General features: G+C 42.5%; 4 protein-coding genes across 4 annotated transcripts; 1 reads left to right on the forward strand and 3 right to left on the reverse strand.

Moving 5' to 3' along the window:
- Positions 1 to 1,875: 1,875 nt before the first annotated feature.
- On the reverse strand, positions 1,876 to 2,741 carry LOC123002710 (serine protease 1-like). The gene has a single exon (XM_044393148.2). It carries the CDS (start codon positions 2,735 to 2,737, stop codon positions 1,931 to 1,933), a length of 807 nt encoding a protein of 268 aa, XP_044249083.1. The 5' UTR covers positions 2,738 to 2,741; the 3' UTR covers positions 1,876 to 1,930.
- A 1,742-nt stretch (positions 2,742 to 4,483) lies between these two features.
- On the reverse strand, positions 4,484 to 7,206 carry LOC108062478 (integrin alpha-PS3-like). Its single transcript, XM_070212111.1, has 7 exons — positions 7,014 to 7,206; positions 6,304 to 6,965; positions 6,141 to 6,243; positions 5,341 to 6,067; positions 4,754 to 5,116; positions 4,605 to 4,693; positions 4,484 to 4,500 (listed from the first exon to the last, which is right to left on the reverse strand). Exons 1-7 carry the CDS (start codon positions 7,204 to 7,206, stop codon positions 4,484 to 4,486), a joined length of 2,154 nt encoding a protein of 717 aa, XP_070068212.1.
- A 2,677-nt stretch (positions 7,207 to 9,883) lies between these two features.
- Positions 9,884 to 13,051, forward strand: Fmo-2 (Flavin-containing monooxygenase 2). Its single transcript, XM_017149201.3, has 6 exons — positions 9,884 to 10,039; positions 10,091 to 10,253; positions 10,313 to 10,502; positions 10,661 to 10,832; positions 12,113 to 12,651; positions 12,754 to 13,051. The coding sequence occupies exons 1-6, from the start codon at positions 9,991 to 9,993 to the stop codon at positions 12,931 to 12,933; spliced, it is 1,293 nt and encodes a 430-aa protein (XP_017004690.2). The 5' UTR covers positions 9,884 to 9,990; the 3' UTR covers positions 12,934 to 13,051.
- Positions 13,052 to 13,354: 303 nt separating this feature from the next.
- On the reverse strand, positions 13,355 to 23,420 carry Bap170 (Brahma associated protein 170kD). The gene is made up of 4 exons (XM_017149200.3): positions 23,027 to 23,420; positions 21,944 to 22,959; positions 15,036 to 17,839; positions 13,355 to 14,433 (listed from the first exon to the last, which is right to left on the reverse strand). The coding sequence occupies exons 1-4, from the start codon at positions 23,266 to 23,268 to the stop codon at positions 13,417 to 13,419; spliced, it is 5,079 nt and encodes a 1,692-aa protein (XP_017004689.2). The 5' UTR covers positions 23,269 to 23,420; the 3' UTR covers positions 13,355 to 13,416.
- Positions 23,421 to 23,614: the final 194 nt, after the last annotated feature.

Raw genomic sequence — 23,614 nt, forward strand, 5'->3', positions numbered from 1 at the left:
ATATCAAATAAAAACACCTCTTAACGAGGTAAAAAACTAGTGACGATCGCACCTTCAACGTACAAAAGTTCTGATATCAACTTTTGTGACGAAAAATAATTTTAGATGCGACTAAATAAGTACGCTACCTAAAATTTATTCATTCGGCACGCTAAAACAGAAAAACATTCGTGTAGATATTAAATATTTGCTAAAGCGGGCCGAACGAGTAAATTTTAGGTAGCGTACTTATTTAGTCGCATCTAAAATTATTTTTCGTCACAAAAGTTGATATCAGAACTTTTGTACGTTGAAGGTGCGATCGTCACTAGTTTTTTACCTCGTTAAGAGGTGTTTTTATTTGATAAATAATTAAATTAAATAATTACTTTTTTAATTGTTATACTATTCACTATTCAGTTTTCTTCTCTTCGATAAGCTGCGTTTAGAGAGGATAGGTGTTTGCATAACACATACAAAAAGGCGTCAAGCTTTTTGATTCCTTTGTCATAGTGCAGTTGGTCCTCATGGATCAAGCAGGACCACGCAAAGTAGGCGTGACATTTTTCAGGCAACAAAGCTACTTTGAAGCTTGGTTCAGTGAATTTGCAAAGGAAAAGAAGGATAAGGTAGCAAGTAAGCAAGTGACAAAACGCACTTAAATAAATTTATTATTAAGTTAAATCCCCCTATAATTTAAATTTATCGTTTCTTACTTGCTGTTGAAAGCCCAAAGAATAGTTTTGCTTTAAGATTTTGAGATCAGAAAAGACATTCATAAGTGCACTAATTTCTTTGAATTTCTGAAATGGTTTTCACAATTTTCTCAGAGTGTATGTGCTCTTGCTATATAAGCGCTAGCTTGGGGTATATCCTTCACTTCAAAGCTGATAGTCGTCGCATCAAGAAGTGTACTCATAAAAGTTGTCAATAGAATAATGATGTGCTTCCATAAAAAAATATTTTACATTCGGTGTAAATAAATCTTCTTTAAAAAGAGTTAAGGTGTTAAAAGAAGTCAAAGTGTTAACGTGTTGCTTTCTATATGCTAATAGCAATTTGAAAATTGTGGAAAATAGATTGTGTTTAGTATTAATCTGCTTTCTGCTACTTTCATTTTGTTATTTACGCAATTACACCCTAAATAAGTGATAAGCAAATAGTTGATTTGTATGAAACCCATTTTATACTAGCTTTCCCTAAGATACTTCGTCCGCGTTTAAAAGTATATATATTCTTGATCAGGGTCACTAGCCGTGTCGATCTAGCCATGCCCGTCTGTCTGTCCGTCTGGATAACCGCTGAGATCTCGGAAACTACAAAAGCTGGAAGGTTGAGATTTTCCACACATATTCTTGGGCCTCCTACGCAGCGCAAGTTTATTTCAGCCGAGCGCCACGCTCCCTCTAACGCCCACAATCGACCACTAACGATTTTAAAATGTGTCTGTAGGCCACATCTTTAAAGATTTCCGAAAAGTATACATGCAATTTTGTTGTGTATATTTATACCTATCGAAATGTAGAAGACATTTTTCAAATCGGACCATTCAATAGAAAGTTATGCGCAATCAAAAAAATTATATGTATCCATCTCCCTCGCACTCCCTTTAGCTGAGTGTCGGGTATTAGATAGTCGGGACACCAACCCGACTATAGCGATCCTTCTTGTTTTAGCTTAGCGGAACTAAAGTTACTGAAATCGGCATGCTTTGAAGCTGAGTAAAATTTAAAAACCTCGCTTAAGGACTTACCGGTTTTTGTGGTACCCAGTATACAAAAATTAATTCCCAGTTACCTCGTTACGTTTTGGCCATCCACATCCCCATCAACACACTGGAACAGGAACAGGATGCCAAGAAACCCAACTGGTGGTTGGAACTAGCTTTTTTTGAAACTTTTTATATATATTTCGAAAAAAAAGCCACAAAACAGGGAAAAACTCAGGGCTCTCAATAGGAGATGCCGGTGTTGTCGCGGATCCAGTCGAGGTATCCGGTGACGCGGCTGAAGACGGCGGGGTGTCCGGCCTGGCAGCCGGCTCCGGAGCCGAAGGAGGTCACTCCGACCAGGCGGTTGCCCTCGTGTGTGACCAGAGGACCGCCGGAGTCGCCTCCGCAGGTCGACTTGCCTCCGTTGGTGTTGATGCAGATCATGTTCTCGTGCAGGGACCAGGAGCGGCTGCAGTCGCTCTGGGACATGATCTGGACATCGACGGCCTGGAGCCAGTCGGGGAGTGGGCTTCCGTCGTAGGTGCCGCCCCATCCGGAGGCCACGGCCCACCAGCCGGCGTAGTCCTGGTAGCGGTCGTTGAAGCTGGGCAGCTCCACCCTGTTGACCAGGTGCCAGAAGTCCACGTGCGGGGTGCGGATCAGCGAGATGTCGTTGTGCAGGTTGCCGCTGTTGAAGTGGTGGTGCTGGATGATGTTGCCACCGCCCACCCAGTGGGAGTACTGCGGCTGGGTGCGGATGCTGGCTCCGTAGTTGATGGTCACTCCGTTGGCGTTGTTGGTGCAGTGGGCCGCGGTCAGGACCCAGGTGTTGCCGATGATGGAGCCTCCGCACCACCAGTTGCCTCCGTTGCCGCTGAAGCTCAGGCCCACGATGTAGGGCACCTTGCCCTCGTAGGCTGGGTAGCCGTTGGTGATGCGACCCTGGATGTCCTTGACGGGCACGGGAGTCAGCTTCTGCTCGGCAGAGGGGGCGGGCAGGGCGGTGGCTGCGGCCACGGCCAGAGCCAGGAGTACGAACAGTTTCATCTTGGACAGGTCTTACAACTCATGGTTTTCCCAGAGTCTGTCCGCCCTTTTATACCAAAAACCTTTTCTTATCAGGCCGAAGAACTTCTGTTCGGTGCCTGTAAAAACGGAGGGCTGTATATTATGTCCATTTTTGGCATGACAAGTTTCGTCGGCTGATAAGCGTGGAGGAAGCGAGTCTTTGGTGAAATTATGACATTCACTTAGGAATTGGATTGCTGTCAAGTTTGTAATACGTCCTTTATCTAAACAAGGCTAAACCTGTTGCTTGTATAGTGTAGCTCCTTTGGTATAATTGGGGTTTATTTTTATTTTGGCTATTTGGTCCATTAAAATATAAACTCTTTTTGCTAAATCTTTTGATGATTCAAATGATTACTTGATATATTAACTTGGCTATATATAATAGGTTGTAGGTTGTACAAATTTCCAAAGTAATGCAGAATAAAAGAAAATAATGAATGAAAGCCACAATCTGACCGACAGTAAATTGTATCAGCGCTGATACAAAATAATTTATGATCGCTCTAGACTGATTGTTGCATTAAAGAATTTGTGGCTCAGATTATTCATTCAAGACATTTATTATTTAGCGAATCTAAAGTCATGGTTGAAACGGATATTAATATTTATGAGAATGACAATACCTTATATATTTTATACCTGATACTCTTCGAATAAAAGGTTACATTATATTCGTCGGGAATTATGTATTACATGCATCACATTCCGAGTCTGTCTGGCTGAACGCTAAGATCTCGGAAACCATCTTCTAGTCAAATAACAACAAACAATTTCATAAAACTATTTTAAAGAAAAAGCCATAAAATGTAGTTATACAGATTCCATAAAATATAATTTAGTTATAAACGCAAACTTGTAATTTAACTTTATTTTTAAACTCATATTCAAGAAGGAATGAATTACATTTTCGAGTCATGTTTGTTTGTGTCAGCGGGGTTGTTATTGGTTTTTGAACCAGGGAAATCGGTAACAATCCTCAAGCGATGTAGTTTTTTAAAGGTTTTGCATCTCAATCTCGGAGGATATCTGTTCAATCATCCTGTTCAATTTTTCCCTTATGGGTCGTTTGAAGAATCCAAACTGCGGAATAAATAAAATTTTTCGTAAAAAATATCTATTTTATATAACCTAATACGAACCTTGTAAAGTATAAATGTTATTGCAGAAAGCAGAAGCAAACCCACCAATATGGACAACATTAATTGCCAGACGTGCAGTTTAGTCTCTCGATGAAAGCCTTCCAACACTGACAAAATTATTTGCCAGATGTCCATTCCATTTCTAAATATAATATTCGATTTGATTTTTTTATGTACAAACAGAGAAGTCAAGGTGGAATCACCCATCTTAAGCAGATTCATGTCGGTCTTGAAGACAAAGTAGTTCCAGGAACCCTCCATGTCCCTCAGATCCACATTGAAGCTTATGTTTAGATTAATTGGTTTATCGGGCTTTAGATCTACCCTCATTTCGATCCGAACGCATGCCGTATTTTCGATATCCTGGCAATTAAACACAATGGTGTTGTCCTTCGGAAGGTCTTCTTCCAACAGTTCTTCAGTCTGGACACTTAATATTGTGGAATTTTCGTTGAGGCCATTCAGAGCTTCGGCATTCCTACGCTTTCTAGTCGTCGATAAGGAGGTTTGCCTATAGGATTCCGTGAAGACCTTGACCAGTTCATTAAACTGATTAAAAAGATCGATCCTGAGTGGCTTAGAATCAGGCGTGTAGCTGGCCTGTATTTGAATGCTGGATATATTCATGATGGGAATAGTTTTAGAATCAGTCGTCTTATAAGCCACGGGAATATAAAGTGACACATTTAACTTTTCTATTGTACTTGGACCGTGGCTCATGATCTCGTATTGGTTCATGAGTTCCGCGGTGTAAGGATCCTCTTTAAGAACAATTTGATCATTCTTCTGAACTCTGAAAATTAATCAAAGTTTTGGAATGTTTTAAAAATTTACAGTCACTTTTTTTACTTACCCAATGACATCGATTTCAGAATTCTCCTTGAGGCTGATCACTGTGATTATATTGTTATCCTTGGGATTCAACTCGCTTAGGGCACTGGAAACTGTTGCGTCGATGGCCAGTGACTGTCCTCCCAACTGGCTAACATCGAAAAATACATCGACGTAGGTGGATAGGGATTTGCCCAGCCGAAATCCATTGTTCAGGTCGCACAACATGACGCCTTTGGCAACCTCGCAGTTACCCGGAATCTGAGCGAAATCCAGGCTGGGAGTGCTGAACACCTTGAATAGCGGCTGGAAAGCGTCCTCCCCATCGTTGATGATGTCGTACCTCAAACGTAGGGTGTCGGAAGAACCCAAAATAAATTCGGAGCTGGGAGAAAAATAAATACTTTTGTAAAAAAAACTGCAGATATTTCAAATGAGAAAAAAAGTAAAAAGATTAAAATTGGTGTTAAAATATTTACTCCGTCTTGTAAGTAAGTAAGTATATATTAAGTACATACATATACTTCTTCGCTGTGTTACAAACTTCGGGTCAAAATTAAACGACCTTTTCTTAGGGTATAAGAACAGAACACTCATATATTTCCTTACCTTGCATATGAGATCCTTAGCTTCAGATCAGCCACGCAAGTATCATTGAAACAGCCAGTGCTAAAGGTGATATTCCCTGTGGAAAACTTTGGTTCTGCCGGATCAAGAACCGCACAGTCTTCGCAGAACTCTGTTATGGGTTCATCAATTTCTTCTGGATTTTCCGGAATCTTTTTCTTTAGCTCGTAGTGCATCTTCATCGTAATGTTGTCGAACTTAGCTTCTGGTGTCATTTCAATTTCGTGTTTCGTGCACTTTTCTTCGAGACCCGCAGTATCCGAGAAGTGGATCCAAATACTCTTGTTGAAACTACCCTTTCCCGCGTCGAGCTCAATCCGGATGTCTAACTCCTGCTCCTGTACCTCCTTTATCGTGGATGAGGTAGTCAGCTTGTAGCAGGCGGTTATATTCAGCTTGTCTTGCTCCGGTTCAATCCGATGTCTTGTAGGTTCTACTGTTGCTATTACCTTTACAACAGGATATGCCTTGTACAGATAAGTAACCTCCTCATTGGGAGCTCCGATGGCAAAGTCGTTGAACCCGTTTTTGTCTATATCCGATCCGCGGGATAAGCCATGACCAAACATTTCTAAATGTGATCCTAACTTGGAAGTATGATGGAGAGGAGCATTCAATCGCTGACTAGGCTCTTTCCTTAATCCGTGTTCGCTACCCAGGTAAATAAACACCGCACCGTTTCCGGCAAAGGGAGCTCCCACGGCCACATCTGTAGAAGAATGCAATATTAATCTTATATTTATATACACCTAAAATGGTAACTAGGTGTCTTAATAACATACCATTGTATCCATCTCGGTTGATATCGCCTATTGGCGATAGGGTAGTTCCAAATCGGCCCTTACTGCCCGCTGGCGAAGAAATAACCGCCCGGTCAAACACAAACTGCAAGAATAATGCGGCATTAGTCAGCCACTTAAACTTCAGTTTAAATTTATTACTCACAGAGCCTCGGTTGATAAACACATAGATGGCACCGTTGTCGTGGGAAAGCATATCCGGAACATACTGGGGTGCTGATATGATGACGTCCGTCATTCCGTCTCCATTGAGATCCTCCGCCAAAACGGAGTAGCCGAAGTATTCGCCAAACTGCGTGCCATTGAAGACGTAGAGCTTTTGGATGTTCTTTCCTAGATCTCGATATTCAAAGATGTAGGCCTCTCCTAAATTTTTATTGGCATGAGGAGCGGTGCCCACGTAGAGGAGGTTGTCCGGCTTCGAACTGTCAAAGTAGCCAGAGCTAACGGCATAGCCAAAGTATGAGCCCTCCTCCTGGCCCCATTTATTTGGCTCGGATACTTCTCTCTTAAGCCTTAGTGACGATGGTCTCGCTCCTCCGTTTTGATTTTTCTGCATTAAAAACACCGTCCCCTTAAATACATCGATTCCGGGTGCTCCCATCAGAATCGTGGAGTTCTTCGTCACATGAGCACTCAGTCCTAGTTCACCCATTTGATAGAAGGGTTCTGTTCTATTGTTTTCCATTTCATGGGTCTGCCTATATTTACGGGTGAATGGATTGATACGAATGCCGGTCCGCGGTTTAGTTGTGTCCTTCACCGTGTAGCAGGTTCCAATCATGGAGATCTGTTTTTTCTCTGATTCTGTTACAGGCTCATCTAACCATCCATCGTAAACCTCCTCTTTTAGACTGTAAAATCGCGGAGCACACACAACGAGATTATCCTCATCCCTGGTCCCGCCGTCCATCGATCCTCCCAGCCACTGATAGTCCCTGCCCTCAGCCTTTAAAATGTTTTCCCCTGCTTTTTGATATACATTGGGGCTTGGATCTATGTCATACGAATCGCAGTGGCCGTCTGCAAGGGAGCACTTAAAGATCATCCCAGGCTCAATGATTTCTAACTGAGCGGGGGAATTAGCACGAGGAGCTGCCACTATAATACTGCCATGCCAAATTAATAAAAAATAAAAAACAATAGTGGTTTTAGATTTCGGTGTTTTGTAGGGATAACTAAGTACAATAGGGAAGGAAAATAATTTCGACCAGCCATATATATCCTTTCAATTAAATCAAATAATGTTTATGATATACATTTTTTTTTTTTTTACGATTTCGACAGTTTTTAATATAAATTTGATATAAAACCAATTCAATAAGATTATATGCGGCACAAAGTCTTTGCATTCATTTTTTAATTTTATAAAATAAATTTGGCACTTTTTATTTTGCGAATATGAGTATAAACCTTTTATTATTATAGGCTCATTGAATCACTGCCCGAATCTTACAACTTACCTGTTAGTCCGAATGACGAGCGAATATCCAAAGTACGAGCTCCGATTTTGCTTTAAGTGTTCTGGGTATTTTACCACTAAGTTCGGATAGGGCGAAAGGTTAAATGCTTCGCTTTGATATTGCAAAGCGAAAATGACAAGGAAAAGGATACAAAACATTTTTATATCACGCAAAAAATGGTACTTTTTATTATAAAACACTATTTTATGTTAATTATCCTTAAAAAAAATTCTTCATCTCTGCGGGTTGTTACTCAACGAAGACCTGCAGTGAAATGAATTACGCTGCTTGCACAACTCTAGCCTTTACTGCTTAATAATTTAACATTAAATTTTAAGCTGTCTTATTCAGCGAGAATTCTCCAAAACCACAATCCGGGCCGGAAACACTTCTTAGAAAGCTTTAAAATTGTGATAAACAAGAAAGGAAGCATACTTCTACATATATATATATATATATATATATATATATATATATATTCTTACGTTAGTATAGTTTATTTTAACTTATGTTCAGCATACTCAAAAATGAGGTGAAGATAAACCAAAGCGTTAGTACCAAACATTTTCTCTCATTGATTTTTATATGTATCATATCGTTTCAAAAATAATGTCAAACATTTAAGCATAAAAAACTAATTAACATATCCCCTCATAAAAAATCAAAAAATTACCAAAAGATAATTTTGCTTAAAAAAACGGAAGTTCGTCCGAAACAACGTCATACCAAGTTCATTTTAATAAGAATTCTGTCCTTTATCGAATGGCTAACATTCCTGTAAAAAAAATCTAGAAGTAAAATAGAAGAAAAACACCTAATCTAAGGACAATTTTAAATAATTATGCCAAATAAAGTATATCTTTGACCACCAGCACCAACTAGTTGGCAAAACTGGGAGTTTCGTTTGTACTTAGGTAACTTTGCGTTAAATTATTTGCGATCTATTTAACCCAGTCATGAACACAGGAAATTTCTATTATTTGCATAGCAAACAGCTAAGAAATATCATATCAAAACGAGATTAAAGTGGGTGGTTGCCAAGAAGCGTGAAGTATAAACACTCCAGCTCAATTTGATCTTGATTAACAACGGGGAGCTGTCAAAGCATGCTTATGTTGAATGCGATTCCAGTTGAGTATCGACCCAATCAATTCCATTATCACTGCCTTAGAAACATCTATTACTTGGCTTCCTCACACCCGTTTCTAGGAATGTGGCCCTTCCCCCTGCCAACCCCTATTCACACCCCCAGCAAAGAATTTTCCATAGGCTTCGCTGCTACAATGTTGCCCTCGGCAATGTTTTTGTAATTGAATGAAATTAATTATATTCCCGTCGCTGATGATATTCAATACTCGCTGTTGTATTGGTGCGGCCGGCTGATAATTAAAAGCTCAAATAGGCTGTTAAACTGAATTGACACAGTGACTCCGGGTAAGGGGGTATAAATCTCCGCCGAATCTCAAGTGATAGTGTTATCAGAGCGTTCGTTATGAGCTTGGGATCGGTTCCTACGTCGTCCAGCAGCCAGATGTTCATGGCTTACAGTCACAATTCTCAAAATAAAAATCAGTTCAAAGAATATAACCTATAAAACATGATTGAAATTGTAGTATTAAAAAATATTTAAATCAATATTATGATAAAAGATTATTATGGATGAATGCCTAAGGCTAGCACTTTGATTTTACTTAGCATGGAAAATGTATACCCTTTTCTTGTGTTTTCTAGACTTTCCGTTTATATTCTACAGTAAATTCATAATCACCTATGTACTTTGACTTAAATTTACCAGAAATTCATAATCTTTTCCCTTTCATTTTTAATCTAGTAAATATAACTGAAATTAAATAGAAATCCATAATCTTTTTCATTTAACTACTGTTTCTTTTTACTTTTGTTCTGGAAGTGACTCATATCAAACCTAAAACTAGAAAATTAATTTTGGGGTTAATAAGTAATTGTGAGATCGACAAGGCTTTTTGCGATTCTATGTTAGTGGGGTTTGACTGTAATTCCGATCTGTTGACGATCCCAGACGCTTACAGAACGGCCGATGGCGATGCGAGCGTCGCTGTTATGTCACCGGCAACCGCTAATGATAAGGCGACAGCGGTGGATGAAGCCGCCTTGCGAAGTCCCCTTCCTTATACTACCATTTGGGAATCAACTTATCAGTTGCACCGGGCGCGTAAACAACCTATCCTACTCGACTGTAGCGCACATCGTGACGCCTTCCCGGGTCTATTATATCTGTGGGAGCTCGAGCCCCTCGGTTAGTCGTTGGTCAGTCGCAGAGGCGAAGCGACGTGTTGCTGAAGAGACAAGCAATTTCGAAACTAGGCTACCGTTTTTAGGAATATCCCAAAATGATGAAAACTCCATTGGACCAGAAGCGTCGCGTTTGCGTAATAGGAGGTGATGTACATATATTCTCTTTAAAAGTGCTTCGCTGACTTTAAATTTCAGCTGGAACAGCGGGTCTGTGCGCCCTGAAGAACTCCCTGGAAGCAGGCCTCGATGCGGTGGCCTACGAGCGGGGAGCCGAAATCGGGGGAACCTGGATTTTCTCCGACAAAATGCCCAAGGACGAGTACGACGAGGTGCACAGTAGTATGTACGAGGGACTGCGGTAAGTAAATTGGAATGAAAATTGTAGAAAGATGACTGATTTTGCGACTTGGCTTGCAGCACCAATTTGCCCAAGGAGGTCATGGGCTATCCGGACTACTCGTACCCCGACGACATAGCCGAATCCTTCATCACCTCCAATCAGGTGCTGGAATTTCTGCGCTCCTATGCGGAACACTTTAAGCTGAAGCCTCATATCAAGCTGCAGCACGAGGTGATAAGAGTGCGTCCTCGCTTGGACGACTGGGAGGTTGGTAGCGACGTCACTTACATATATGTATTTTCGAACCAGTTTGTTTTTTGGTGTCTCAATCACTGCGACTTGTTATTCACCGCTCATACGGATCTTGAGCTTACAATGTGACTGACGAAATACTGATTGATATTACGGGGGCCCTCTTTTTTTAGGTCTATGTGTGGGACCACAGCACGGATACCTGCGACCCAGTCTACTACGACTTTGTGTACGTATGTAATGGACACTACACGGAACCGGACATTCCCAGTGTCGAGGGATTGGACCTTTTCGAGGGCAAGACGATGCACAGCCACCTGTACCGCAAGGCAGATAAGTTTAAGGGTGAGATAAGAATACCTGTATCTATCAGCGCATCAGTCTGCCGAAACCAAAGCTCCGGGACTTGGCAACCAACGCGGTCGTCTGGCCAGAGTCCCACTTCTGTTATTCCTCATAAATAATTGGAGCACCCTCGACAGCAGATAATATTGTTGACGGCCGAGTGACATAATAATAACAAGTGTTGAGGGTCTGTGCCAATTTAAAGCGCGCGTTGCACGTGTTTCTGTGCTGATAGCGAACATTTTGGTGGAAATCTTAAGGCGCTAATTATACCATTACCACCTTCTATTTACCATACGGAATGTGAAAAGAAAAATGATTATACAAGTTATGCATATTTCCCAAGAAAGCCTAATCGTACGATTCGATGAATTTAAGAAATTATGAAACTTTTTAGGATACTATCTAAGGCACTCCAATAGAAATTTTCAAGCTTATCACTCATACGTACTGTTGCCTTTGATCAAAATATATTTAGTTTTTACTGATATTCCTAGTCTTATATTCTAATTAAATAATTTTTTAAAATTCGATTAAATTCTTCAGTAACACCATAATACTAATTATTAAAAATGGCGAACATTTTGGTGGAAATCTTAAAGCGCTAATTATACCATTACCACCTTTTGTTTACCATACGGAATGTAAAAAGCAAAATAATTATACAAAAGTTGCATATTTCCCAAGAAAGCTAATGCAATGATTCGATGAATATAAGAAAGTATGAAACTTTTTAGGATATTATCTAAGGCACTCCAGTAGAAATTTTCAAGCTTATCACTCATACGTACTGTTGCCTTTGATATTCCTAGTCTTATATTCTAATTTAATAATTTTGTAAAATTCCATTAAATTCTTCAGTAACATCATAATACTAATTATTAATAATAGCGAACATTTTGGTGGAAATCTTAAGGCGCTAATTATACCATTACCACCTTTTGTTTACCATACGGAATGTAAAAAGAAAAATAATTATACAAGTTATGAATATTTCCCAAGCAAGCTAAAGCAATCATTTTATCGTACGAATTTAAGAAAGTAAGAAACTTTTTAGGATCCTATCTAAGGCACCCTATAGAAATTACCAAGTTTATCACTCATACGTACTGTTGCCTTCGATCAAAAATGTATTTCGTGTTTACTGATATTCCTAGTTTTACATTCTAATTTAATAATATTATAAAACTTTACTAAATTCTTCATTAACATCATAATACTAATTATTAAAAATAACTATAATCTGATTAATGAATGTAATCGACTTATTACCCCCACAGACGAGCGTGTTTTGATCATTGGCGCTGGTCCCAGCGGAATGGACATCACCAACCACGTTCGCATAACCGCCAAGCAGGTGTTCCTCAGCCACCACCTGTCCACCACTCCCAACACAGCTTTCATGGGCAATGTCACACAGAAACCGGACGTGCAACGCTTCACTCAGGATGGAGCCGTCTTCACGGACGGCAGCACGGAGAGCTTCGACCATGTGATGTTCTGCACCGGCTACAAGTACACATTCCCCTGTCTCAGCACCGATGTGGGCATCCAGGTGATAGACAACTTCGTCCAGCCACTGTGGAAGCACTGCATCAACATCAATCACCCGACCATGGCCTTTGTGGGACTGCCCTTCAACGTGATACCCACCCACATTTTCGACATGCAGGTCCGCTTCACGCTCAAGTTCTTCACGGGCCAGCGGGAGTTCCCCTCGCGGGAGCAGATGATCGCCGAGCTGGAGCAGGAAATCGGAGAGCGATGGGGCTGCGGCGTCCACAACCACAAGAAGGCACATCAGATGGGAGAACGACAGGTGAATATTTGCTAAGCACTAAAAGGGGAATCAAAACTCCCCAAGTACCGGATATGTCACATAGATCAAATCTTATATCTTACTAACAACCTAAACTTTTAGTTTGTTTACTACAATGAACTGGCCAATCTGGCGGGCATCGAGAATATCAAACCAGTCATCCACAAGCTGATGAAGGACTGCGGCAAGAAGTACATTTTCGAATTGGATACGTACAGAAGCAACCGCTACACGATCGTGGATGATGATAATTTCTTGAAAAACGGAAAAGCTATCGTATGATAATACCTGTTTTGTCCTGTACTTGTACCATATGTTAGTCGATAAGAATGGTTTCTTTGTGTGACTTAAGTTTTTATGATTGTTTAAACCAGTAAAACCAATTAAAAAACAGATATGAAAACTTATGTCTTATCAAGAAGGTTATAAACACTTAATAAACCAATAACACTCCTAAAAAATTCTTTAAACTTGTATTAAATCAAAGTTTTTCATCGTCAGTAGCAAAATAGTATATATAGAAAAGTTACGATTTTAATACTTGCAAATATAGATACATTTAGTCTGTTTCTACCCAAAAAGGTATACATTTAAAAAACATTCACAACATTTATTCGCAGCAAGAGAAACAGACAATAGCAATTTCCCGAATATTACCTTACTTTCTTGATAATATGAAAGTTTAAGTTATCATTTAGACAAATATGGTATGATTTTTTCACAATTTATAGTGTCGTTATTACAGGTCAGTATAATTAATTATTATTATTGGCTCAGCTCGTACATGATGTGGGAGAGCACTCCGCTGGCCTCCACATTGCTCAGGGCCACATTGGCCAGGTGGGGTTCATAGCGCTTTAATGTTCGCTTGGCCGTAGACGAGTAGGTGACGAGGTTGCGTATAATCAGAGCCGCCGTTAGTCGGATGCTCTTGGTGACGGGACCCTCGGTTTCGTCCAACATCTCCCTAGAGTTCGTGTAATCGGTGGTGTGCCGGCTCATGGCCTGCATCGCGGCGCTGCCCACCACAGGAGCCGGAGGAGCAGGACCCGCGGACGGACCAGCAGCCTGTCCCGCCGCCAGTCGTTGGGCGTGCCCCTCATTGCGCACTATGGTAACGGGCGGCTGCGTCGGCGCCACATTATGAATGCCGGTGGCCAAGCGCCGCTGCACACTGGCGCGCAGATTCTCCATGGTCATATGCCGATCGATCAGATGCGTCATCAGTGAGTAGCGTTTGCGCGCCCTGTTGTCGCAGAAGGTGGGCCCACTTCCCCACTGACAGTAAATGTCGGCATCCGAGTCCAAATGATCCGGACAATGGACATTGCACACATGATACTTGAGCTCGTTGAGAGACTTGAATTTCTTGCGAGGACAATTCCGCCAGTCGCAAATGAACAACCAGTTGGCGTCCACGGGCATGGCGGAGGGCGTGGGACTGCCATTGGGAGCTGGCGCAGCGTAGACACTTTGACTGACCACCAAACCACTGCTGCTGGGAGCGGTGGTGACAACAGCAGAGGCCACTGTCGTCTGAGCCACCACTTGTTGCTCCGTTGGCTTGGCTTCGCTGCTGGTTGCTGCCACAACTATTTTGCCGCCTTCCGTTGAATCACTGCCACCTGACGGTGTCACCACCACAGCCTGGGTTACAGATGGCTTTAAACTGGTCCCTTGAGATGGCAGGGGCTGCAAAGGCTTCTTAGCAAGCAGCGCCGTGCTTGGCGGAGTTCCTGGAGCTGAAACGGCTACTACTTTCGGCTTGTTCGTTTCCGTAACCTACAAAATATAAAGAATAATATGTTAATATATATCGGTGATGAGTACCCCTCGGATTTTGCATATTTTTATAGGATAAAGATATATCAATACTGAAAACAACAAAGTTCGTTTCAATAAAAATATAGTTTAAAATTAATGGCATATTTTTTTTTTGCATATTTGCATAATATAAAATAAACTCAACTATTGACCATTTCATAGCCAACCTAATTTACCCGAAGAAAATTGTTTGTTTCTTTTCGTCATTTCTGAGATATCTAAATTTTTCCCCAATTTAAGGAAACCCTATTTATATTTCCAACGAGTGGGCGAGAAGGGGCAAAAATAGTAGGAGGGGCAGAATAGTTTTTAGCCCTGAAGGTTTCTTAGAATACCAGAGGGCTGCATTAAAAATTAGAGCCTACAGTTGTTCGCATATATTTTGCATATTTTATGCATATATTTTTTGCATACATTTTTCATATTTCCGATATGGATCCGAATTTATTACATTTAAAAAATATGACGCCTACCTAGAAATTTTGGTAAAAATCGGAACAAAAATGGACAAATATGCATAATCCGAGGTCTAGTGATGAGTGACAAAAAATAATACTTACTGCTGGCATGGTGATCTTCTGTTGAATGATGGAAGGATGATGCTGCTGCTGCTGTTGATCCAAAACAGTTCGTATATGCTGCTGAGCCACGCCCCCAACGGCAGCTGTGCTGGTGGGCGGCTGTGTGGTGATGATCGTCTGCGAATTGAGCTGACTCTGCTGCAGAGGAGCCGCCGTGGCCGGGGTTTGGGTAATGAGCGTTGTCTCCTTGATGCCGCCCAGAATGACCTGCCTCTTTTCGCCTGCAACCGGAACGCTTCCAGCCGCAGTCGGTGTTGTTGCGGGGCCGGAGATGATGTGCTGCTGGATGATGGACTGGTGCTGCTGCAGCTGGGGAATGGGCAGTGCAGCGCCTGGCTTGGTGGCCACTAGCCGCTGCTGCTGCTGCTGTGCCAATTGGGGAGCAGGCTGGTGTAGCTTGATGGTGGCCGGAATCTGGTTAAGCTGCGACAGAAGTGAGGGCGACATTTGGCCAGCACCCAACGCGGGCACCGGTCGCTGAGGGGCAATAAAGATTTGCTGCTGCTGGGGCGTCGAAGCACGTGGCTGTGTCAGTTGCGGTGCCGTGGTGGTGGTCACCAGGACCTGTTGGCCCTGGGCCGTTGTCATTATCATCTTTTGCGTACCTGCCACATTGGCAGAGGAAACTCCGCCCGGTTGCTGCAGTATGATTATGGTCTTGGTCTGTTGCTGCGGCGTTTGGGTCACCAGCAACGTGGGTGGCGCCGACTGGGTGGAGGATGGCGGCATTGTCGGTTGCGTTTGCTGGGCCACCAGATACGTTTGACCTTGCTGATTGGTGGCCAGCACATACTGCGTCTGCGGCGCCGGCGTGGCATCCATCGTGGTCTTGGGCTGCAGGATCACCGGCACCGTCTGCATGCCCTGATCCGTCTTAATCGTAGCCGTGGTGGCCAGTTTGAGTTGCGGCGGAGGTGCTGGAGAGACGACACTGCTGCCGGGAAAGACCAACTGCCGCTGGGCAGGCTGAACTTTGGCCGGTATGAGTTGAAGCTGCTGCTGCTGTTGGGATTGCTGCTCCTGACTTGACTTGGCCAGCGGTGGAACGTCGTCCAGGTCTTCATCCTCCAGTATGGAAGCCGCCAGATCAGCGTACAGATTGGCCGCATTCTTTGAGGGAGTCACCTGCGTTTCTTCCTTTCCAGCAGCTGAGGAATTTGAGCTGGAACTGCTGGCGGCGGCATCCATGGCCAGTCGCTTGTTCTGTTCTTCGTCAACGGTTAGTTTCCTTTTCGCAGCGGCTGAAGCAATGATTAGTGTGCGCCCACTGGCATCCTTGGTTTGCACCACATTGGCGCCACTCAACGGAGCGAGGGGAGGCGGTGCCGAGTCCGTGATGGGCTTCTTTTCAATGGCCATCTGGGGGTGCAGCGGCTTAATGGTGGTCTGGCCCACCTTCACCGGTGTGTGCTGCATCAGAGGATTGTTCACAAAGGCGCTAATAGCCGTAGAAGTTACTTTGATGGGTTGGCTGGCATTTGTGCCGGACGCAGTGGTGGGCACCAAGGCTGGCGGCTGGGGCGATTGGGCCTGGGCCTTCTGCTTCTGCTGGCGCTCGGTGACCTTGTTGGCCAACAGGCTTTTGATCAGCGAGGAGCTTGGTGGCGGAGTTACAGCGGAAGAAGCCGTTTCCTCCGTAGGAGCATCCAATGGAACAGTATCACCGGCAGCCGGCAGCTTGGGCAATATGGGAGTCTCCTTTTTAACAGGAATTATGCTGGCGGCGGGCCTCTGTTGCATGACCAGCGGCTGTGCCCGCATCCGAATGCCCACATAGTAGGTTCCGGGCAGCTCCGCTCCGTCCAGCAGCCGCACAATCACCGGTCCCACCGTCTGGTTGAATATCAGCCGAACCAGACGGGGAAACTGCATGTGATTGACCACCGAGAGCTTGCCCGCCTTTTGGCAATGCGACAAGTAGATCCTGTACATCTCCGCCTGCTCCACGCGCAGATCGGTGCCGGTGCCTGCCCGCTCGTAGGTGGCTCCCAGCCAGGCCAAGGCGTACTGCTCGTCCTCGTGGGTGAAATTCTGCGAGACGGTGGGCAGACTGGGAAGGGTCACAGTGGCCGGGATGGGTGGCAATTGCACCTGCGGCAGACTGGGTACGGGCAGGTTAACATGCGGCAGACTGGGCATCGGCAGACCAGGAATGGGAACCGACTGCTGCTCTCCCTGCGGCAGGAGCACCTGCGTCTGCGAGGGCGTCGGCGTGGGCAAAGCTGCTGGCGGCTTGACGGCAACTTGCAGAGATGTTGGAAGCGTCGTAATGGAAGCTGCCGCCATGGGAGCCTGCATAGCGGGCATGTTGTGAGCCATCGAGGCGACCATGTTGCCCGGCACCACTTCCACCACCCGCATGAGTATGCAACCCTCGGTGCCGTAGGACTGCGCCTCCACGGTGATCAGGGCCACCAGCTGGTCCATTAGTCCCCGTACTTGCATCAGCATCGAGCAGGGACGCGCGCCCAGCGAACTGAGCGCGTAGACCGCCTCCAGGGTGAAGATAATCAGCATAACGTCCGTAAGCGAGAGCAGCAGCATGGCGCGTTGGTAAAAGTCCAGGCCAAGGCAACGATTGATGTGCTGCGAATTGCCCTCGCGACTGCACAGCTTGTAGAGTATCTCCAGGCAGCTAATGATCACCGCCCGGTCGTTGGAGTCGACGCCCTCGCAGAGGGTGGCCAGAAGATTCCGCGACAGCTCGTCAGTGGTGGGATCGAGCAGTTCAAATTGCTGCGCCAGGTTGCCGGCCGTCTCGAGGGCCTGGATGTGGATGTTGTCTAGGGAAGACAAAAAAAAAGGGTCTTAGATTTCAGTTTGCAACTCAGTGAAGGAGATGTTTTCGACCCCATAAAATATATCAGGGAACGAAAATAACTGTTATTTTTGTTTTTTTAAACAAAAAAATCAACGACAAGGAAGACTCATAAAAAAAAAAAAACTATACCACTGTCATTATAAAACATTGTATTTTACATATTCGCAATGATTTTTATTTTTGCAATTTTTATTTAAAACTCAAAAAATAATCGTTATTCTCTGAGTTTTATATAAAAATTGACAAATAACACTTATTCTCTGAGTTTTATTTTCCGCTTGGAAAATAACAGTTATTCCTTGAGTTTTATATAAAAATCAAAAAATAAAACTTATTCTCTGAGTTTTATTTTTTCGATCAAAAATAAAACTCAAAATCGTTTAGTGGCGGCTGTGTAGGCGATAAAAATGTTTTAAAAAATAAGGTATGGTATTTGATCTATTGGGTTTATTTAAAGATTTTTACCAACTGAAAATAACCACCATAAGTATGATTAATTAATTAATTTACGTCGCGCAAAGGAGAAATCCAAGTTTTAATTCATTATGCGCGGATCCACGGAATGTGATATGGGTAATACATTTGGTCAAGAAAATCCATTGTATATACTGGCTCAGTGGGTAAGTGTAAGCTCCACATATATATATATAATATATGTATAATAACAGTAGTTCAACTCCTTTTACAATTTTTTATAATTTATTCATAAAAGAAAATTCGTCTTGTATGTCTCCGCTTAGACGTCAAAATTTTTATAATGTGTTTGTTTATATTCATAGAGTCTAGTATAAGCATCTGCTCCCAAAAAAATAATTTTGAATATTAATATGGGACGTAAAGCCTATAACTTACCGCGAAACTATTTCGATTTTGATGCAATAAAAAATCAATCAATTTGTAAAATATGCAAAAAGAGTTTTGCAGGTTCCTACTTATCGAATTTAAAGCGTCATCTTTCGGACCACCACAAAAACGTTTTCGATAAAGACGTGCACGATAGAAAAACCATTATAGAAAAAGACTCGAAAATCAAGTTTTCTGTCAGCATGACTAAAAGTGAAGTCACGGAGGCTTGTATAGACTTGGTAACATCCGAAAAAATGCCGTTTTCGGTGTTGGATTCAGAAGCTTTTACCACTTTAACCGGGCAAATCTTCGATGGTCTCAATATGAGCCCTGTTTCATCAAGAAACATAATGACGTTAATTGCCAGGAAGTATAATGAGTTAAAAGACTCTATTAAGTTGTTATTTAAAAACCAAATTATATGTATTAAAATGGATACAGCAACAAGATGTAACCGTGGAATTTTAGGAATCAACGCCCAGATGTATCATAATAACCGGATTTGCGTAAAAACTCTCGGACTTGTCGAACTGCACCAAAGACATTCAGGTAGCAATCTATGCTCGGAAATCGAAGATATTTTAAATGAGTTTAATATTTCAAAGAATCAGATATACAGCATAACCACCGATAATGGCAGGAATATGATTAAAGCTGTGTCTCTTTTAAACGAGGACCCTGCATTAAACATGGATGGTAATGAATTTAATGACGATGACGACGATCTAATTAAAAACATAGAATTATTTTCTATCACATCTGTTAAATGCGCTGCCCATACCCTGCAGTTAAGTGTAAAGGATTTTCTAAACAACCCGGAGTGTATCAAAATCATAGAAAAAGCGCGTGCAGTAGTCAAAATGTTACGGACTCCGTCATGCAGGTTTGTATTAATAATATTATATTACTAGATGGCATATCCTTAAGTTTTATAAATGTTTAAGGTATAAGTCTTGCGCCCAGGGATTACCTCTACCCGTCATGGATGTCCCAACTCGTTGGGGCTCAACATACTTGATGTTTCAAAGACTGTTGGATTATGAAGCGTTTTGTAAAAATGAATATGATGATCTATCAAAGTTGACGGCTACTGATTGGAGTATGATCAGAACTATGTGCAATACATTAGAGCCATTATTCGTCGCTACCAAAAAATTTCAATCGGAGCAAATGTTTTTGGGAGACTTTTATAAGATATGGCTCGAATTAAAGCTAGCTGTAAAAGCGATGGGTACCAGTAATAAGGTATTGGTGGATTGCCTTCAAAAAGAGAAGATACCCTTTTGGAAAATCATATCGTTATTTGTGCAGTCTATTTGGATCCTCGTATTCGTCGAGTTTTGAATAAAAACCCTCAAGACATAATCAGAGCAAGAAGTCAGCTGAAGCAATTGTATTTACAGATACATGCTGTTTATAACAAAGTAAGTAAAAAGCTTCGGCTTATACATTAATTAATAATTTGGTATGACTTAATATATGTTTTAATTTGATTTGTTTAGAGCGATTCTCGTCAAAATATACCTGAAGATGAACCAACATCATGTTCTAATCAATCGAATTCTCTCCTCAAAGAGTTTCTTAACTCTTTTGAAGATATTCAGAGTGTAGAGAACTCCGACGCTTATGATGAGGACATTAAAAAAGCCTACAGCGAAATCGACAATTTTTGCCCCAAGCCTATCGATGTAAATACGGATGTTATGAGTTATTGGGAGGAGAAAAAATTCGTATATCCATACCTCTACCAAATGGCAAAAGTGGTCCATGCCGTGCCAGCTACCCAAGTGAGCGTTGAGAGGTCCTTTTCTGCTCTCAAGTTAATTCTAACGGACCTTAGATCCAAGCTATCATCAGAATCCATAAAACAACTTTTATTTGTGAAGCTAAATAAAAAGTTTAAATAAATTCCAGCTTAAACCTTACACCACTGGCATTTTTAAACATTGTATATATATGCGTTTTTTAGGATAAAACTCATAATAGTTACGATTACTGTTTGCAGTCTTATGTTATAATTTTTCGTGACAAATGCTGCAAAATATAGACAAAGCTTTATAATCTGAAAAAAGGTTTTACCCTTAGCTGGAAGTTAACCTCTGTTGTTGTGGAGCTGATACTTATCACTGAGCCAGTATATACAATGGATTTTCTTACCAAATGTACTCACTTATGTACAGTGGTTCGGATATGTAGTGCAGTGGCGGATCTAGGATTTTGTTGTAGGGTGTGATACCAAAACAATTTTCCTTTTATTTTTCACTCGAGTGGGGGGTGTTCTATAACCCATATCACATTCCGTGGATCCGCGCATAATGAATTAAAACTTGGATTTCTCCTTTGCGCGACGTAAATTAATTAATTAATCATACTTATGGTGGTTATTTTCAGTTGGTAAAAATCTTTAAATAAACCCAATAGATCAAATACCATACCTTATTTTTTAAAACATTTTTATCGCCTACACAGCCGCCACTAAACGATTTTGAGTTTTATTTTTGATCGAAAAAATAAAACTCAGAGAATAAGTTTTATTTTTTGATTTTTATATAAAACTCAAGGAATAACTGTTATTTTCCAAGCGGAAAATAAAACTCAGAGAATAAGTTTTATTTGTCAAGTTTTATATAAAACTCACAGAGTAACAATTATTCTTTGAGTTTTACTTAAAACTCATGACATAATGATTAAAAAGCGATTTTTAAAATAAAACTCATAACAGTTACGATCCCTGAAATATATATATTCTGGATGTGTATCTCATAGCTCCCATAGGAAAAAATGTATACAAAATTCTAGCTTTTTTTTTTAAATTTAAAAAAACACTTAAATATTACCTTCCACTTTTGGGAATATTATTTTTTAAATATTTATGAATTTCGAATAAAATTTAGAAAAAATCGGAACACTATATCATATAGCTGCCATAGGAAGGGTCGGAAAATTAAATGCAAAACAATAGGAACAAAATTATTGCTTCGTTGGTTTTTATAGTATTCTCTTCTACTCTGGGATATGACTATTTTTAAATATTTCCGAATTTCTATTTGAATTTCATCAAAATTGAACTACTATATCATATAGCTGCCATAGGAACGATTGGAAAATTAATGAGAAATAATAGGAAATTGAACATTTTTTCGATTTGTAAGTTAATAGGAATGATCTGCAAGGGTTTATAAGCTTCCTTTCTTGTTTTTCAATAAACTTGTATACTTACTCCATCGCACATTCGCGCCCATGACCAGATATCGCCACAAAGTGCGGTTGGAGGCCAGGAGCGCGTGGTTCTCCTGGTGGAAACTGAGTGCCCGCACTAGCCGGACAATCTGGAGCACGCGGTGTCCCATGCGTTCGTCCGTCCCACTGCCGCGTCGCAGGTTGAGGAAGTCCAGCTCGTCGCAGGCCGCCAGCAGTTCACTGCGCGCCGCAGAGGTCTCCGTGTCCTCCTTGCTAATCAGCCCGTTGTCCAGCCACGCCTGCTCGTCCGTGTAGAGCTCCAGGATCTGTGGCCGGTCGTGCAGCAGGTCGCGCCAAAAGCTGAGCTGCGAATTGTGCCGCAGTTCGGCATAGCTGTGCTGGAACAGCTTTCGCATAGTGAAGTCGGCATAGACGCCCAGGTGCGCCAGCAGCACGTCGAGCAGCTTGGGGCAGTCTGCCAGTTGCAACGTGTGCCGCGGTTCGTTGGTCATCAAAGTGCACACATTGATGGCAAAGTCCTGCTCGTTGGGCAGCGGTGAGAGCAGGGACAGCAGCAGCTTCTCGTAGGTGCTGTGTCGGTGCAGATGCGTGGACATCTTGTACTGCCGCCTTCGCTCCACATTCACCGCGTGCTGACGCTGATTGTAGGCCATCGGCACCGCCGGCAAAGTGGAGTGCGCGGAACCGAAGATACTGCCCAGACCACCGCCGGCACCAGCCAAAAATCTGGATCTCGAGCGTCCTCCGCCCATTTCGGCATTCTCGATGGCCGCCTCCAAGGCCTCCATCTTGTCCGGATCCTCGCCAAAGAAGTTCAGCCGCTCGTACTTGTCCAGATAGCGTCTGTAGATGTGCTTGATGGTCGCCGTCCCATTGACGCAGCGCTCCCTTAGCGTCTCCATGGCGCTGTACACCTCCTCCCACTCGTCCCGCATGTTCACCTTGTTGAAGCCGCCGCGTTCGGTTACCTCGTTGTACAGCCTGTACAGGTCCACCTGCTGGCCACTCATCTTGGCGGGCTGCGTCAATGGAGTGCTGTTAAGAGCAGAGGAAAAAGTGGGTCAGGGGATCTCAAATGGCGGGTGTACTTGAGCAAACTCACCCCCGTCGCTCGTGGAACTGCTGCAGATCCCGCCAGAACTCCTCCGGCGGCGAGGCAGGCTTCTCCTCGACCTTCTCCGGGACCACCTGTAGCTGGCTGGGATTCCTGGAGCGCAGCGGCGTCCCTGTAAACGCTATTTTTACCGGCGTCTGCTGATCGGCCGGCTGAGAAGCGATGTTCGCCGTGGCCGCGGGCAGCGATTGCAGCAGCACCCGCACGCTGTCGATGGTGGAGGCGCCCATTTTCGGATCTACTCGTCTTGCTTTGCGATCGGGGAACACTTAACACATGGTTTTCTAATTAATAAGACACGCAAAATTAAGATTAGCTTAAAAACTCAACAAAAATACAACGCGACGCGGACGCGCTTCAGCAGAGTTGCATTGGCGAGTAGGGTTGTCAACAGTGCTCACTCATATCGATTAGGGATGTCGAAAATATATCAAAATATCAATATATCGATATTTTTACGAAAAAATAAATATTTTTATCGTGATATTTTTTTTGAATATATCATCGATTTTTTTCACATTTTTTCGATAATTTTAAGTGGTTTCACTTTTCATCGGGACAAGAAAAAATACATAT

This window comes from Drosophila takahashii, chromosome 2R (assembly GCF_030179915.1).
Source record: "Drosophila takahashii strain IR98-3 E-12201 chromosome 2R, DtakHiC1v2, whole genome shotgun sequence".
NCBI lineage: Eukaryota > Metazoa > Arthropoda > Insecta > Diptera > Drosophilidae > Drosophila > Drosophila takahashii.

Bases quoted from the DNA above. Each gene is read 5' to 3' on its own strand.
- LOC123002710 (XM_044393148.2), bottom strand. From the start codon at position 2,737: ATGAAACTGTTCGTACTCCTGGCTCTGGCCGTGGCCGCAGCCACCGCC.
- LOC108062478 (XM_070212111.1), bottom strand. From the start codon at position 7,206: ATGATCTTTAAGTGCTCCCTTGCAGACGGCCACTGCGATTCGTATGAC. The intron at 6,966-7,013 runs GTCTAAAAGAGG...AGCCTGTAACAG, and splicing joins GTGTGCTCCGCGATTTTACA to AATCAGAGAAAAAACAGATC. The intron at 6,244-6,303 runs GTGAGTAATAAA...TTATTCTTGCAG, and splicing joins TGTTTATCAACCGAGGCTCT to TTTGTGTTTGACCGGGCGGT.
- Fmo-2 (XM_017149201.3), top strand. From the start codon at position 9,991: ATGATGAAAACTCCATTGGACCAGAAGCGTCGCGTTTGCGTAATAGGA. The intron at 10,254-10,312 runs GTAAGTAAATTG...CTTGGCTTGCAG, and splicing joins AGTATGTACGAGGGACTGCG to CACCAATTTGCCCAAGGAGG. The intron at 12,652-12,753 runs GTGAATATTTGC...CTAAACTTTTAG, and splicing joins ATCAGATGGGAGAACGACAG to TTTGTTTACTACAATGAACT.
- Bap170 (XM_017149200.3), bottom strand. From the start codon at position 23,268: ATGGGCGCCTCCACCATCGACAGCGTGCGGGTGCTGCTGCAATCGCTG. The intron at 22,960-23,026 runs GTGAGTTTGCTC...TGCTCTTAACAG, and splicing joins CAGTTCCACGAGCGACGGGG to CACTCCATTGACGCAGCCCG. The intron at 17,840-21,943 runs GTAAGTATACAA...TGTCTTCCCTAG, and splicing joins GGGCGCGAATGTGCGATGGA to ACAACATCCACATCCAGGCC.